Here is an 18,021-nt window from a genome sequence, read left to right on the forward strand (position 1 = left end):
TTTTAAATTATATCTATTATAAATATTAAAAAAAGTAATGTAATCAAAATGTCATATATTAAAAAATATATTTTTGAAAAACATAGTTAAATGAGAAAAAAATAATTAAAATTTGTTTATATAAAAAATGTATTTTATTTATTGTTATAGTAGATAATAGAGATAAAGGGAGTATTTAAAGGCTGAAAATGGAATAGCACGGAAACAGATCCTCGTACATTGATTAGATAATGTTATTTTATTAAGTTTTGAAGAGGCGAGAGAGTGAAACCCTAAACAAAACAAATAGACAAGGAGCAGGAACAGGAACAGCTTCGAGGGCCGCCTCGTAAATAGCTATTTTAGAGACAAGTGTGGGCCCTCACCTCATTTTTCTCCTTCAATAAAAGCTCATATGTTTGGTGAATGCACTACATACATAGACCGTACCTATTTCAAAACTCATTTACGCTGTGTTCGGTAAACAGAAAATAAATAGATAAGAAATAAAGTAGAGAAAAAATAAAAAATAAAAATAAAAATAAAAAAAATAATGTCAAATTTTGATTATTTTATTAAAGAAAAAAGATATAAAAAATATGTGAAAAATAAGATATATAGAAATTTTTGATTGCTTGATTACTTGTTTTATGTGTTTCAGTATGTTTAAAAATTTCATATCATTTAATAGTAGTCAAAATTAAAAATAGTTTATAAATATTTTCCTCTTTTAACTTAGTGAGATGTTTTTTTGAGGATCAAATTATTTCGATTAAACAAGTGTCAAAATAGACAATATCTTAGACATGATGACCTTAACAATGTAAGCAAACTCAAGATTGAAACATTTGTGTTAGAAAGAGGACTTTTACCACTCTTATCTCTTGGCCTCGACTGGGGACATGTTCTTGTATGCTTAAAAGTTTTACATCATTTAGGGATCGAGGTCAAAAATAATTTATAAACATCATCCTTCTTTTATCCACTTAGACGTCTATTTGAGGACAAATTTATGACCGTCCAACAACCATTAAAGTGAACAATACCTTAAATATCATGATTCTAACGATATTAACAAACTTACGGTTAGATTAGTATGAAAAAAAAATTAAAAATCAATAATTTTGAAAGACATATTGTGTTTATATTTATTTTATGGATAAAGTGATATACTTAATTGTGATTTTGTATGGATGGTTGCAAGTACATGTTGGATTTTCATTTTTTCAAGTGGTTTAAGCCAAATTTATGAATTTGCAAGTGTATAACTCATTGTTGCATTGGACGTGAGGAGAGAGAACAACATTTGACTTGGTCATGCTAAACATGATTTGAAAGACAATGAGCGTGAGATGAAAGAATTGGCTTTCCTTATATTAACACCAGTTATATTAACACCAGGCGTGAGAAGAGATAATCATCTTGGATTAGTTTGCGATCGAGTGTGGGACCTTGCCACCCTAGGTGCGAGGGCACAAGGGGTTTCCACTCAATCCACGATGGGCACAAGTTATATGGTGCTGAGCATTGGTGAGGCAAAAAGGTTCCTACCTTGATGGTGTCAGGTGCAAGTTGCTTGATAATATCTTATTGTTGGATGAATTAAATGGTGAACATGTATTTCATAGTGGTTAAACTGCGATGATCATGATTTTCATAGGAACAAGGCAAGGTTAATTAGAAGCGGGTTGAGGTATTGTGAGACCATGTAAGTGGATGGCTTGTCACAATTTCTTTTGGTGGATTACTCTTATGCAGTGTTCAAAAAACCGGACCGAACCGGCGGGTCGGACCGGTTGGACCAGGAACCGGTGGTCCAGCCGGTCCGAACCTTAAGTTGGATCGGTTATGCAGTCGACCCGTTTCAAACCGGATTGAACCGGCCAATTTTCCGGTTCAACCGGTGAACCGGTGGGTCAAACCGGTTCAACCACTTTTTTTTTTTTATAATTTTTTTTAAGGGACCATAAACCACAAAAATAATAATGAAAATTGAATCTCTTAATGGAAGAACAAAGATTCTTATTAAATATAACAACGACTACTTGTTCTAATGTACTTGTTTATATAATATACAACTTAAATAACTTTTATAGTATATTATTAATTTTATATTATATATTTAATAATATATATATGTAGATATTACATATATTATTTTGTGATATCAATTGCAAGCATATTATATATGTACATATTATTTATATTTTTAATTTGTATTAATATACAGTTTAACATGTAATTTTTTTATATATTTTTTTACAAAATAAAAATAAAAATAATTTTAAATAAGATAGAAAAATTGAAATTTAAAATAAGATATAAATTTATTAAAATTTATAAGTATAAAATATATTTAATATGAATATTTTTTTAATAAAAATAAATAAAAACCGAGTCATGCGGTTCAACTAGTGACCCACCGGTTCAACCTTTAACCCACTGACCCAGTACCTTAACCGATTCGATGACCGATCCGGTTTTTAAAACTATGCTCTTATGTAATCAATTGTATATGTATTGCTTGACCGATTATCTATGATTACTCTTATATTCTTTTGAATCATTACATATATTTATATGTATAGTTTTTTTATATTATGTAGTTAATGATACAATTTCTATTATATATTTGCATATATCTTTATTGATTTTATGAACTATTTGTGTCTTAATCTCAATTAGTAATAAATTTTTTTGTACTAAATATAGTGACTATGATATATCTTTTAAAAGCGTGACATATTATGCAATATCATCATATATTTTCATATTAACAATCAATATAATATATTAATAATTAACTCACGACATTAACAATTAAAATATCACATCAATAATTAATTAAAGATATAAAATAATCAATTAATAATATAATAAAATATCTTAAATTTAAAAATTAGATAACAAATTCATGTATATTAAAATATTGATAACAAAAAATATAATTAAATTAAGTTTCTAACCATGACTTGAAAGTGAGAAGAGAAATTTAGAAGAAAAACAATTGAAAAATTGAAAAATATTTTTCAATTATCACAATTTAAAGATATTCTCACTTATGAGGATGATGAAAAGTAATTTAAAAAAAAATATTTAATTTTTACATTATTAATAAAAATTATTATTTAAAATAATGATCAGGTTTGGTAAACGGTACTATAGATTGAATAATTATATTTTAATATTTATTTAAATTTATTATATATCTATTCTATCTATCTATTACACTTAATAAAAGAAACTTTTTGGTTGTACACGTGTCTACCTATTAAAAAAAAAAATACCCGCTAAACCAAAACTCATTTTTTTAAATATCTTTTTCCAAACCTTCTTGTCTCTTCGATCCACCCTATTCTCTCTCCTATCTACACTCTTCTCTCTCCTATTTAAGTTTTATATATTATATTATATGTTTTTTCTTTCAATTTTAATTTTTTAAATTTATTTTAATTGAAAATTTTAAATTTTAGTTTTAAATTTCTAATCTCTAATATTTAATTTATATATTTATTATTATTTATTATTCACTTATTACAGTAATTTTATTTATAATTTATAATTATAATTATAATTATAATCATATATATTTCATTATTAATAGTTGAAGAAGGTTTTTATTTTATTTTTTAATTTTAATTTATGTTTATAGGTAAAATATTCAAAATATTGTTTATAAATATTATAAATGTGATAAATTTTTATTTACAATATAGTTATAGAAATCAAATGATTTTTATATATACTATAAATAAAATAACGATAATAAATTTTACGCGATCTAAATTTTTACATATTTTTAAAGCTTTACATGTTTGAGAAATAATAAATTTGTAAAAAAACTTTTTCTTGTCTTTTGAAAAATAAGTTATTTTTTAAAACTAAAAATTAAAATTCTTAATTATTTCTCAATAATTTTTTAAGTAAAATTGAATTTTTAATTTTTATAATGCTTGAATTTTTGTATTTCATTTATTGTGTCCAAATTAATTAGTATTGAAAATTAAGTTTCTTGATTTAATTTTTTTAATAAATATTATACATATATATAAAATTTTAATTATTAAACGGAGTGAATTAGACCTTGGAACTTACTTTAAACAAGGGACGAGATAAAAAAAAGGATATTTTTGTCAATCTGACTTCTAATAACTATTTATTAATCTATAAAAAAATATTTAAAATATTATTTATACATATAATAATTTCTTATTCACAATTGTAAAATAATTAAATACATTTATCTTTTATATTTTAAAATTATACATTAACTAACTGGATAGAAAATGATTGAGTAAAAAAATACAAGATTAATTTTCAAAAAAATAATTTAAATGATTGAAAAATTTAATATTTTTAACTAAATTAATAAAAAAAATTAAAGAGTGTAATTTAGTTAAAAGAGTTACAATTAAAAATAGGAGTAGTATATATGAAATTCTATCCAACTTCAATATTTATGTTCTTTTTATATTTTTTGAATAAATTCAAACATTTAATTATATTATCTCAATATAAAATTCATAATTTTATAAATTAATGTATTTTTAACATATGTAAAAATAATAATAGCTCATACAAATACACGGGTTTCCTGATAGTGAAAAATAAATTTGACTTCTTTGATAATGTTTTGATACGTCGTTGATCGCTTTATGAAACTTTGTAATGAATAATGCAGAATATTTCATTTTTAAATAATTTTTATTAATTACTTTATGAATAAGAGTGTAAATATTTTGCATTTTGCAATCGAAAAGTAAAAAAGAAAATACAAATTATTTAAGAATTGATATTTATTGTGCTATTTTCTAATTGATGTGACCGTACATTTCTACGTTACAATTATAATCGTTTCTTTTTTCGACAGCGTTACAGTTACAATTGTTAGAACTTTGAATTCAAAGTATTTTTATAATATTTTATTCTTGTGACGGCAATTTAATATTTTTAAAAATATTTATGAATAGGAAAATGATTCAGTGTGCTAAAATTCTTTCTGAACAAATAAAATAATAATTTAAATTATAAAATATTAAATTAAATAATTATTTTATAATAAATTTATTAAAAAGTATTCATATTTTAAGAATTCGAACTATAATTCAAAAATTCTTTCCGAACAAATAAAATAATAATTTATATTATAAAATATTAAATTAAATAATTATTTTATAATAAATTTATTAAAAAATATTAATATTTTAACTATAATTTGAAAAAAAATTCGGACTGTACCATAACTCTCCATAACTCTTATGAATATCCTGACATAATTAGGCAATATTGGCACTTACGATAACATTTGGTTCACATATCTTTGAAATTAAATTTTTTTTTTATCATATTGTTGAGTGTTGATGTTGATAAGCATGGGAGAAAAGACAGGCGCAAAACTATCGTCGGTAGCACGTGTCCCTTTGCATGGTGCGGTGAAAATGAAATTTTCAATTGCAAAATAGTTAATATACGTCTCTCGTTCGCACTTTTTTCTTTTTTAAATATAAAAATAAAAAAAGATATATATTTTTTAATTAATATTTTTACTAATTTATTTTATATAAATTTTTAATTTAAAATTTATGTTATTTTGAAGTTATTTTTTAAATTTATTTATACACATAATTTGATGTATTAAAGTCCTTTAATTTTCTTGGATATATAACAGTTCCCAACAGTTAATATACGTGTCATTTATTTCGTTCGTACTTTTTCTTTTTTAAATATAAAAAATAAAAAATATTTTTTTAAATTAATCTTTTTGATTAATTCATCTTATATAATTTTTAATATAAAATTTATATTATTTTAAATTTATTTTTTAAAATTTATTTGTTCACATAATTTAATGTATCAAAATCCGTGGATAAGCTTCCAATAATTAATATACATCTTATCTATTTTATTCGCACTTTTTTCTTTTTAAATATAAAAAATAAAAAAGATTTTTATTTGGTAAAAATAAAAAAATTACAAAAATAATCACAATGAAACATTAAAAAAATACAATAAATAATATAGTGCAAAAATATGAGAAAAATAATAATTTTAATGAATAGTGATTTTTTTTAGTTTGAATCATAAATATCAAATAATCCTATTGAAATTAGATACGACAACAAAAAACGTCTTACCTATTTTTCTTCAACAATTATGTTTTCAAAATTATCTTAATCTCTAATATTTTTATTTATAAATAATTCCAATTTTTTTTATTTTTAAATTATCAATAGTTACACATAAACATGAACATAATTATATAGAATTAAATTAATTTGAATGACTATTAAAATTTTAAAAAATCCATTCTATAAACTTTTTCTTTTTATCGATAATGCATAGAAACTCAATAATTTTGTGCGAATATACTGTTTTAAATGACTGAAAGTCTTTAGATAATTTAAGTCGTGAAAACAATTGGTTCTATATCCTCTCGTCATATCATACAAATTCATTACTGTAGACCGATTCTTGGTAATTGCATGGAAGAAACCACCTGCACACTCTAGATATATTACTTTATTGACTAAAGTATTAGTAAAACTTGTGAAAAGAATAAAAAATGATTACGTAAAAAATTATTCTATATTTTATTCTAAAGAAGGCAACTGTTGCCTTTTTTAGTCACGCACGAATAAAAATGAGAAAACTATTCTTTTCGTGAAATATGACTTCAGCTTTTGATAATTGTCGTGGGAAAAGAGTGGGTGCATCCGGATCCGGTTTTGAGTTTCCTTGAATGTGAAAAAAACATAGTAGAAATGAATTAATTAGTCAAAAGAGACAAAACCAGAAACGATAATTATAAACCGGAGAGGGTGAGGCAGACAATTGGCGGCACCAACAGCGTATGTTTGAAGGCTTAGAAACTTCTTTTCTTCCGATAATTGAAAAATCAACAACAAAGAATTTGTCAAAAAAAAAAAAAAAAGGAGAGAGAAAAGCAAAAACCCAGAATCCAAGAACAGCGCTCCTCCACCGGTGGGGTAGAGCAAGAGCAGTGACCACTCGAAAAGTAAAAAAAGAAAAAAAGAAAAAAGCAACCACATGATTCCCCCGATGTCGGTGGGCCCGCACCCACGGACTTCACACTACATTCAAATATAGTTAAGCTGCCATAAATGAAACAAAAAAATATCCTCGCAATAATGACCAACGGATCCCACACGCAAAATCAACAAGCCTTTATTATTTATTATTTATTATTCGTTGAGATTGGGAAAATAAATGAGAAAGGAAAATGCGGCTTTTTCTGCTACGCACGCGCCTGTCTCTATCTGCCGTTAATGAATTAATTAAAGTAAAGTAACCCTATCTATCCCACCACTATATATACCCTCCACTCTTTATTTCTCCCTCCACCCAAACATTCTCATTTTCTCTCTCTACACTCTCACCACTTCTCTTCCAACCACATGGAGACCCACACCGACACCACCAAACGACTTCGCCACCACTCTCACTCCGACTTAGACTCGCCCGAGTCCTCCAAGCGCCTCCGAGTTCACCCCAACTCATCCGAGTTCGACCAACTCGCCCGAGTCAACCCGGACCTTCTCGACATGCTCAACGACGCCGACAATGTCACGGAGCGTGACCCCACCGTGCTTGACTCTGTCATAAAGAGCTTCGAGGAGGAAATACTCGCTCCGCCTCCCAACCTGTCACCCGAGCCCCAGCTTTTCAAGCCCAACCTAGGCTATTTATTGGAAGCCTCCGACGACGAGCTAGGCTTGCCGCCCACGGTGGCGCCGCCCGCCGATGAGGTTGCCGAGCCCCACCCTGTCGGTTCGGGTCGGGTCGGACCCGAGGGCGTGGATCTGACGGGGTTTTTAGGGTTTGAGGATGATATTGGGAGCTACGAAGGTTTGGGGTTTGTTGGGTACGATGATGTTGAAAATAACGGTGGCGGTTACGTGACGATAGATGGGTTGTTCGATTATGCGGATGTTGGCGCCGATATTTTGTGGCGGTCGGAATCGTTACAGGCGATGTAGGAAGGTTGTATAAAGATGTGTTAGGGCTTAGGTGGCACAGAAGAAGATAGGTTAGATCTGATGCGAAGTTGTTTTAGGGTTATGGGATTTGTCGTTTTGGCTTATGGTATTGGGCTGGGACCACAAACGAATGAACCTTCGCTGCAGACTTGTTTCTTTAATCTTTTATTTTCTTTAAAATGTGAATCTAAAAATGTTGAAGACTAAATTCAAAATTAAGATTAAAGTTAAAATTGAAATGGTTGTTCTGGTGAAAATGGAGAAAATGTCCTGAAATCTGTTGATACCAGATTCAATCTTTGTGTTTCTGGATTGGATTAGGCGGGTACAGTTGTGACTCGTGTCAGATTCTATAATAAAAAATTATGTTTCCAGCCAAACGCACTAATTGAAACGCATGTTGCCTGAGCAAAATAAAAAGTACTGTACTTCTGAATCTTTTTCTATAATCAAAAATGTGTAATCTGCTTCTCATAATAATTAATAATTTAATTACACTTTTGGCTGTTATAATTTCATTATTTTTATTTATTAACTTTAATAATTAACTTATTATGTTTTTTTTCTTATAATAAATTATTTTTATCCTTTAAATTTTAAATTTTTATTTTTAATTCTTATAATTTTGGAAAAAATTATTTTAATCAATTATGTCATTAATAATATAAATTGATTGAAACAATTATAGTATAATATAATATTTTTATTAAAAATATTAATAGATACAGTTTTTTTTATTTATAAAATAAATAGAAATTCAAATGGTTAAAAATATATTTAAATTTCACTAAAAAGTTGTATAACAATCTCAAACAATACTTATATATGATAAACACTACAAATATTTAATATGTTATATATATATATATATAATTTTATCAGGAGTAAAAATATATTTAAATTATTTTTATTTTAATTGTTTACATGATACTTTTATTTTTTATTTTTAATTTTTTTATGAAGACAAACAAGTATTTTTTTTATAAAATCATAAAGATCAAAAAAATAAAAATATGTATAAAAATTTAAATAAAATATTTTTAATTATAAAATTATAGATTAAGGCAAAGGTGATGAACCTAAGAGCACTTCCGGTAGAAATTGCTTAAGATGTATCTTAGATACAAGAAATGGTGCTTATAAAAATTTGTTATTGGAGTAATATGAGGTAGCAAGGAAAGTAATAAACTTTTTAGATCCGTTACTTCTTTAAGGACAATATAATCTAATTATACTATTAAAATAATAAAAAAATTTAAAATATGTTATTATTTTTTAATATATTAATTGATAGTGTAACTTATATTAGAAGTAATAATATATACTAACATAAAAAAGGACATACTATGTTTTGTGTATTTTAAAAATAAATAATAAATAAAAATGAGCTCTTAATAATAAAATCTTGAATAAGTTTAATTGGGGGAGTACTTTTTGAAAATAATGAAAAAAATGAGTAGTTTGATAGATGATTATAAATATAAAGTTGTCTAAAACGAATATGTACAAATCAGGAAATGGGATAATTCTTTATATTAATAGTATAGATTAAAAGTATAAGTTAATATCGTTACTCTTATTTAATTGCAAGAAGAATGCTTAAAATATTTTCTTTAATAGTTGTTTATACATCTTATATTGTCGGTTGAAAAATATAAAAAAATATTTTAGTAAAACAATTAAAATTTAACTTTTTAAAAAATATAATTGACATTCGTTTCAGTCTTGTGGAATTAATTTTGAATCTCATAATATTTTTCAAATGTATCCTTCATGTCCAAGATTTAATTGTTAATATATATAAATTAAATATTAACGGATATAAGTATTTATAGATATAAAAATTATGATACTCTTGTCAATTCTGTTGACATGTAAGTATAATAAATATAATATCTGTATCATTACTTTTTCTGTGTTTATTATTATTATAGTGCGAAGGCAGGTCTACGACTGTTGAACTTAATATTATGTCAGGTCTCTGTCTTAAATAAAAGCTTCTGAGAATTCAAGTAATTTGGATGGTAAGATTCCCCTTTGAGTTAGGCAATCTGTAACATCATTTACCAAATTAAGTTTTGAGATATTCAAGCCATCTTTATACAAACTCATTTCTAATTAAAAAAGAGTTGATAATTATACCTGGCTAATTAGTTTAAGAACAGATGTTCTATTATTTTAGATGGGCTGACCCGCTCTAATAATGGGCCAGGTTTGTGATTGGTGATGGGTTGTGTTACTTCTAAATATCACGCAATAAAAAGAACAATGAAACTCAAAATTTCCGTCTATAGTTTTGCTACACATACGGACTTGGAAATCAATCTTTTAAGTAAGAGAATTTTCAATCAAAGTTTCTTAGTTACCTTGTATAAGTTGCTTAACAATAAAATACTATTTTAACGCCACACATCACACATGTAATTTTGGGTTTCTTAAAATTGATTAGAAAGAATTGCTTATAAATATGACGATTTTTTGTGAGTTACTTAAAATTTAGATTTTTACATGTAGGAGAGAGAAAATGAGATGTTAAAGAGAAGAAATTTTTTAAAATATTTTTTAATTAAGGAACTTGTTGATAAGAATTTTTATTTGAATGAAAATTGGATTAGTTACTTAAAATTAAAGTGACATGTGTATAGACTTACTTAAAGAAATAAATTAAGTTGCTTATGTCATTAGAGATGCTTTAATCACATAAAAAAAAGACAAAGTTATTATCTTCTAACTATACCACACAATATTTAACCTCAAGCGTGTGGTTTAGCGGTAAGGGTTAATCCACGCTTAAACAAGATTAGGGGTCCGAATCTTGCCTTGTATATGCAGTCGCATTAAATCTTGGAGTTAGCTATAGAGGAGATTAGTAGCGAGAAGATTAGTCACTGCTATCGGCGGTGGATACTTAACATCTCAATTGAAAATTTACTATTCTTTAAAATGTTAATTTAATGAGAAAGAATTACACTTCATTGTTTTATATATAAATATAGATATAGATATAAAGGGTTGAGCAGTAAAGTAAGAGTTGAGAGTGTCAGAAGTATAACGGAAGCGATGCTTTTTCCATAAAGAAAGTATTCTCTTTTGTAGATAGCATATACTAGTGTGGAATAAGAAGGCAAGGATAATGTGAGCCCTGCATGTCTTATTACAAGTAGAATCAAATTCTTCAATTAAAAGGAGAATAATTATATGACAAGGTTTCATCGATACCCAGCTCAACATAAACCTTTGTTTGGTTCTCAAAGTTACATTTTTGCTTTTACCAAAACAGAAAAAAGATTGCATTTTTGCTTTAACAAAGCCCACTTTTCCTTTACCAGTCATTCTGTAATGAATTCTGAAACGATTGTATTTCTGTTTTTGTTTGTATCTCTTTGATTGATTTGATGACAATGAGCGTATGTTACTTGTGTTACTGAAAGGTAAAGATATAGCCACTCTTGGTATGCCAGGTTAGAATCCATATTTATATAAATTAAAGGTTTTGAATTTTAATCAATTCATTTATTTTCTATCTCCTTTTCTTTCTTTACTTAGTATTTTCTTTAGTTCTATTGTTCTACTAGAGCTGGAGAATACACCAGATCATGTAGAAATTCTTTTGTCGTGTTGCAACCAATTCCATTAAGTGGACAACTTTGTCTGTTGCATTTATTTTTTCTGGCCTTCAACTATTTTTGGTGTTAATAATTTTCAACTGTTGTTGAATTACTCAAGCATGAACAAGAATTATCAGAGATCTACTCCTAAGAATAGTCGAGAATACAATTCAGTGGATAAGTGGTTAGCACTTAGCTTGACAATATTGACAGCACAACCAATATCTAGAATTATCAATTCTTTACCCAGATCAAGTCACATTTTTTAACAGATTATCGGATTTGAAAGTCCTTTCCCATGTTTTAGCCAAAAAGAAAAGGCCAATAACAACATTGTTGCCTTGTGGATAATTGCACGTTCAGCGTTCTAGTTGGTACAAGTGTTTGTTTAATTTAACCTATTTTAAAAATGTTTTTTTTTTGCCAACTTAAAAAAAATCCATTATTTTAATTTTTTCCCCGACATATACTAAATTATTGAAAATAACCAGCGCAAAGAAATTTACAAATGGTAAAGAGGATAATCTCACGAGAAGGTTCGGTGCTAATAGAAATGGAAAGTGTGAGCTTACGATTGTGAGTAAGTATATTAAAAAAAATAAAACCGAACTAAATTATTTTGATGAAAAACTGAATTGAACTATTTTTAGAAGAAAAAAAATGAATTGAGGATCGAAGTGAACTAAATTCAATTATTTTTATAAAAGGTAAAAGTTTTCATACATTTGATTTTTCTAATGTTTATTGTTGAAAAAGAATAGTTTAGTTCACAGATTAAAAAAAAATACCGAACTAATAAAATAGTTCAATTCATTTTGTCTAAACTACCTTTTAATTTAGTTTAGTTTGAAAAATTATTATTTTTAATTTAATTTGATTATTATATAATTGAGTTCAATATTTAAACATTACATGACTTTCACGACTTAAAAAAGCACAAGATAAATGACGACACGAATAAAAATAATTTCAAAAACATATATAATTTTAAAAGAATTTTATTTACGTAAAATAGTTTTAGTAAATTGTATCACAATAAAAACCCCTTTCCCATCTTGCCACATGTTACTTTTGTACAAATACATGGCCATGAAAGAGATAGCAAAGTGAAGCTTTTGAAAAATATTAATTAGTATTTGACAAGGATTCATAAATTAACGTTGGTGGGTCATCTTGTCCCTCTCCCACCATAATGGGATGCTGTATTTATTGTTTGGCACAAAGTGAACAAATAAAAGGAAAAAGAGATAATATCTAAGGGCATATTTGGTTTTCTGGTTGATTTTTTTAATATATTTTTTAATTATTAATTATAAAATAATAATAATAAAGTTAATTATTATTATTATTATTATTATTTATCTTTCCGGTGGAGGCTTCTAAATGCACGTTTAAAGAATAAAAATTTTTTTTAAAAAAAAAGTTAATTAGTTTTCAGTTAGGTATGAAACTGTAAACTGAGTTTTGCTTCAATTTTTTTCTTAAACACGGGTGAGAGATTTAAAAAGTATTTTCATTCTAAATGTAATAATTTCTTCTTCATTTAGCATTGAAATTTACAAATTTGTATTAGAATTTGCAAAAGTTATCACATAGTTATGGAAAAATCCAGTTTTTTTTTTAAACTAAATTAAATAAATTAGTTTTTTTTCTATAAATATAATAGATACGATATTTTAAAACCAATAATTAAAAATTAATTTATATTTGTAAAACACGACTTTTATTAAATAATTATTTTAAAATAGATCGGAATTGAATTTGAAAATATCGAAATTCTATGCTCCAGGTGATTAGGTGTTATATCACTTGATAATGTTTAATTTAAATAAATATATTAGTTTTAAGGTCGCATGCTAAAATTATAATGACGTAAATCCTTATTATATTATATTATAATTATGAAATGTTGTCTCTTTTTAGGAAATATATCTTTTGACTTTATAGAAGAAAAGTTATGATAATTTCATATTATTGAATTTGTAATAAACATATATATATTTAAATTAAAATATATATTATATACATGATTTATTTTTATAAATTTAACAATTTAAATATAATAAATTATTATAATTTTCATATTTTAAAGTTAAAGAATCTTAATTCCTCTTTTCAATAGCTATCGGGTTTTTCTTTTAACCGCTTTAATAACACATGTACAACGATTAACAGTTAAATGAATTCAATAATCACAGAAAATATAGAAGAAAAAAAAAAAAGCAACGAAACCTGCTTAATGATTACTTAGACAGCAATTTCAACTCAATATTTATAAAATTAGTTACATTTTTTTTTTCTGATATCATGTCACGATTTTTTTATTTTTTATTTTAGCTTTTTCAATTTATTTACTTGTTAATCTCTTTTGAGACCATTGACAAGTGCATTGTGTCTCAACAAGTAGGTAATATTGAGTAACAACATCCATTGCCGGAAAATTTTAAGTGTATGTTAAACTTAAAGATATGATATTTTAATTTTCTCTGTTAAAGACAATCTTGACCATAACATGAATTACTTGTTTTTAAGCATCACATCTTTTTATAATATATAATTGCTTAACTTAAAAAAAATATTTATTTGTGTGTCCAACCATCAAATAAAATTATGTATAAATAGAATATATAAAAATAAGAGTATCTTATGAATTACATAAAATTTTACCATCACAAAAATATAATGAGTTTCTTAAATATGGTGTAGTAACTTAACATTCAATAAAGTGGTATAAAATATTATTTATGTTCTCTTATAATAGTTGTTTAAGGTTGTTTTACATATGTTAATAAGAAACATAATAAATTTTTTTATTTTTCATAAAATGACTTTGATATTTTTTATTATACCTTTTTTTATTTTTGATCATAATAAATGCATATTAGTTGTTATGTGTAATTTAATTAAAAATTAAGTGAAAAGTAAATATATAATTGATAACATTGTGATTAATATTGTCTTAAAACTTAAAAGTGACAAGTAAGTATAAATAAAATTTGACTAAAAATTCAATAGATAAGAAGGAATAGAGAGAACACTTGTATGAGATACACTCATTGTTAATGTTCTAAATATCGTTTTTAAGGGACTTACGTTAATATCTAGCATAACTCATGTTTGTTATTAATTAAGTAAAAATTGTAACAGTCTAAACACACCATAATGAAAAGGATTTATATATTGTAAATGTGTGAGATTATGCAATCGATGATAACTTAAAATAATTAATTTGTATTATCTATATAAAAAAGATGCATCTACTTTTTAGTAGTTCATCACATAAAAACTTCACAATTAAATGTGTTTGACTTGGAGTAAGTTAGAGATGAATGACCTTCTAGGGAGTTTCTCATAAAGCATGCAGGTGAGAACAAAATATGTTGAAAAATATTGTATTATTTTGTGAGATCAGTCATTAATCTTAGAGACAGACGAATATTTCAGAAATGGTTACCCACGGAGAATTCTGACCAATAAAATATGAGTTAATCACCTATACACTGCCAGTGTAAAGTTTTTTTGCACTGACAACCAATCATATATTTTAATAGTGTCATGTCAGTTGCTTATATAATGAAATAATAAAATAAAATAATTTAAAAGATATGATTGGTTGCTAGTGTAAAAAACTTTACACTGACACTGTATGAATGCTTAACTCATAAAATATTATGTGAAGTGTCATGAAGTAAAACTATTTAGATGCCAAATATAGAAATGTTACAAAAATAAAATTAAGTTGAGAATTGACTGATAAGTAAAATAATTTTCGTTAAAAAAATGTTGTGAAAGAAAATTAGGGATGACAAAAATACCCGCACCCACGGGTATCTACGCGTAAAATTTACTACGGATAATAAATGGATAGGCTAATTGGATACTCGCGAATAATGGGAACGGATAATTTTTTACCCGTTTATAAATAGGGCAGGGGCAGGTATGATGATATCCATACCCGCGGGTACCTGTTTAATAATATTTCTTAAATATCTTAATTATCATTGTACCACATAAACCTAAAACTACACTCTCTCATCTTTGTGATATGAAACTTTCACTTACTTGTAAGATTGATGTATTTTAAGTTATTGATTATCTTGCATTTTTATTATTATTTCAACAAAATTAACGTTAAATACAAGTTCAAAATTAACATTGAATTTTTATTTTAATATTTCAATGATATTAAATATAAACTTAAAATTATTTATAATATAATTTTTTAATTTCTTAAAAAAATTATAAATAGTCATGGATATCCATGAATATATGTGGATATTCAAGAAATTCATGGATACTGACTTAATGGATACCCGCGCAGATATGAAGTGGGTATGAGACCAATTTTCATCTAACAAGACCATAATGAATTTACTATTACCTACCCCGAGGAACCCTATTACCATCCCTAAAAAAAATATTTGAAACTCTTTTTATCATTTGTTGAACTAGTTACACGCAAAAATAAAAATAAAAAAAAATTAACACAAGATAAATATATGTTGGCCTTAAATTATAACCACAAACAATCTTAATATAACTCAAATAATGAACCATGCCTATATTTTTATTCATGTAATCATTTCATTCAATTATCATAATCATAATTTCTTATAAAAAGAGCAAAAAATATTTATATAAGTTTTAATTTCTTAGTGACTTAAATAAAAAAAAAACTTACTATAAACATCATAAATGTAAGATGATAAGATCACTTAACTCTATTTTTATTAATCATATTTTTTATTTATAAAAAAAGCATAAAATATTTATAAGTTTTAATTTCTTAGTAATTTAAATGAAAAAACTTGCGATAAACATAAGTAATGTAAGATGACAAGACTACATGACTATATTTTTATTAATTAAGCAATTTTAGGTATATACTTTGGTTAAAATCTAAAACCAATTCTCCAATTAAAATTTTGAACATGTAAATCATTCATAAGTGATTAAATCATAAAGATACATAAAACTCAAAAGTAAGCACACACAACCAAAACATTGCTCATATTTGAAATGTATTAGGGCATATTTGAAATGTATTAGCGCATATTTGGAACGGAGTAGAAAAAGATTAAAAAAAACAACAAGAAAACAAATTAAAATTTGAATTAAGAGAAAATAATATTTTTTTAAAATTATTTCTTGGCTTTCTCTCCAACAAAAAATAATAAATACATCATTATATCTTTCTAATTTATGCCTATCCCATCAAACATATCATAAATATCTAATCACACGAAGGTTATCCTCTTAGAGCACCTTCAGCGGGAGGTACTTGTGCTGTATCTAAAAACTAAGCAACGGAGCTTAGAAGCATTTGCCATTGGAGTAATCTTACGTGGCATGAGAAGTTCTTATTTTTTTAGAACCGGAGCTTCAGCAAGCAACGGTGCTTAGCACTGTGAAATTTGAAATGGAGAGCTTTCATTGGTTCGTGCGGATCTTTGCTGGAAAGTGCACAATGGTTTTGCAAACAAAAGAAACCATCACCGCCACCTTCTCCACGGTCTCCGGATCCGAACCGTCGCCCGCACTGCACCGCCATGTTGTCCACCGTCTCCAGATCCGGACGCGCCCAGGCTCGCGCCGCTTCAGCCCCGTCCTAGCCAGCAACAGCCGCCGCCTGCTCCGAGAGGGTGGGATTCGAGTGGGAGTGAGAGTGGGTGTGAAGGAGAAGATGGAGGAAGCTGTGGAACGAGAGAGAGACCCCCTGTATTTATTATTGTAATTTTTTGTATTTTTTTATTATGTAATTTCTTTTTATTATTAAAATTTTTGTTATATTTTTTATTATATAATTTTTATTATTATTGAAATATGAGTTGTAAAAAATATGAGGTGTCAAAAAGTGTAATATGAGTTGTAAAAAAGTTGAGGTGCTTATAAGCAATTGCCATTAGAACAAAAGTTGTAAAAATGTAGTATGAGTTGCTTATAAATGACGTGGCACAGTGAGACCCATTTAAAGTGGTTGGAAGCAACTCCCACCGGAGATGCTCTTAGGGACAAAGAAAAAGAGTGACGAAATTCTGATAAAGTTGTTATCGGAAGCGTTTGTTTCGCATATTACAATCTTATTCTTGATAATGCAAATATGAAAATATAATATTTTTATGTCTACTACAAATTTTAAAAAATCATTCTTGGACATTATTTATTTTTAGAATAGTATGCCTACCATATTTTTTATTTTTTTATTCCCATGTTGAAGAAGTAGAAAAATAATATTTTCATAAAAAATGTAAAAATTATATTTTAATACATTCGTAACTTCATTTTTTATTTAAATTATTTTAAATTTTAAAAAAATTCCAAAAAAATATTAAGATGCAAGAAAATAAAATTTTTAAATATATTCATAAATAACATTCTAATTAAAATATTAGGGAGAAGGCAATTGTGGAGAATAAAGTTGTAATATGTAAAACAAA

General features: G+C 26.1%; 1 protein-coding gene across 1 annotated transcript; it reads left to right on the forward strand.

The window, feature by feature from the left end:
• Nucleotides 1-7,319: 7,319 nt before the first annotated feature.
• Nucleotides 7,320-8,356, forward strand: LOC109804089 (uncharacterized). Its single transcript, XM_020365858.3, has one exon. It carries the CDS (start codon nucleotides 7,395-7,397, stop codon nucleotides 7,974-7,976), a length of 582 nt encoding a protein of 193 aa, XP_020221447.1. The 5' UTR covers nucleotides 7,320-7,394; the 3' UTR covers nucleotides 7,977-8,356.
• Nucleotides 8,357-18,021: the final 9,665 nt, after the last annotated feature.

This window comes from Cajanus cajan, chromosome 2 (assembly GCF_000230855.2).
Source record: "Cajanus cajan strain Asha chromosome 2, NIPB_CcT2T_4, whole genome shotgun sequence".
NCBI classification, from domain to species: Eukaryota; Viridiplantae; Streptophyta; class Magnoliopsida; order Fabales; family Fabaceae; genus Cajanus; species Cajanus cajan.

Excerpts from the sequence above, each read along its gene's own strand:
- LOC109804089 (XM_020365858.3), top strand. The coding sequence starts at position 7,395 with ATGGAGACCCACACCGACACCACCAAACGACTTCGCCACCACTCTCAC.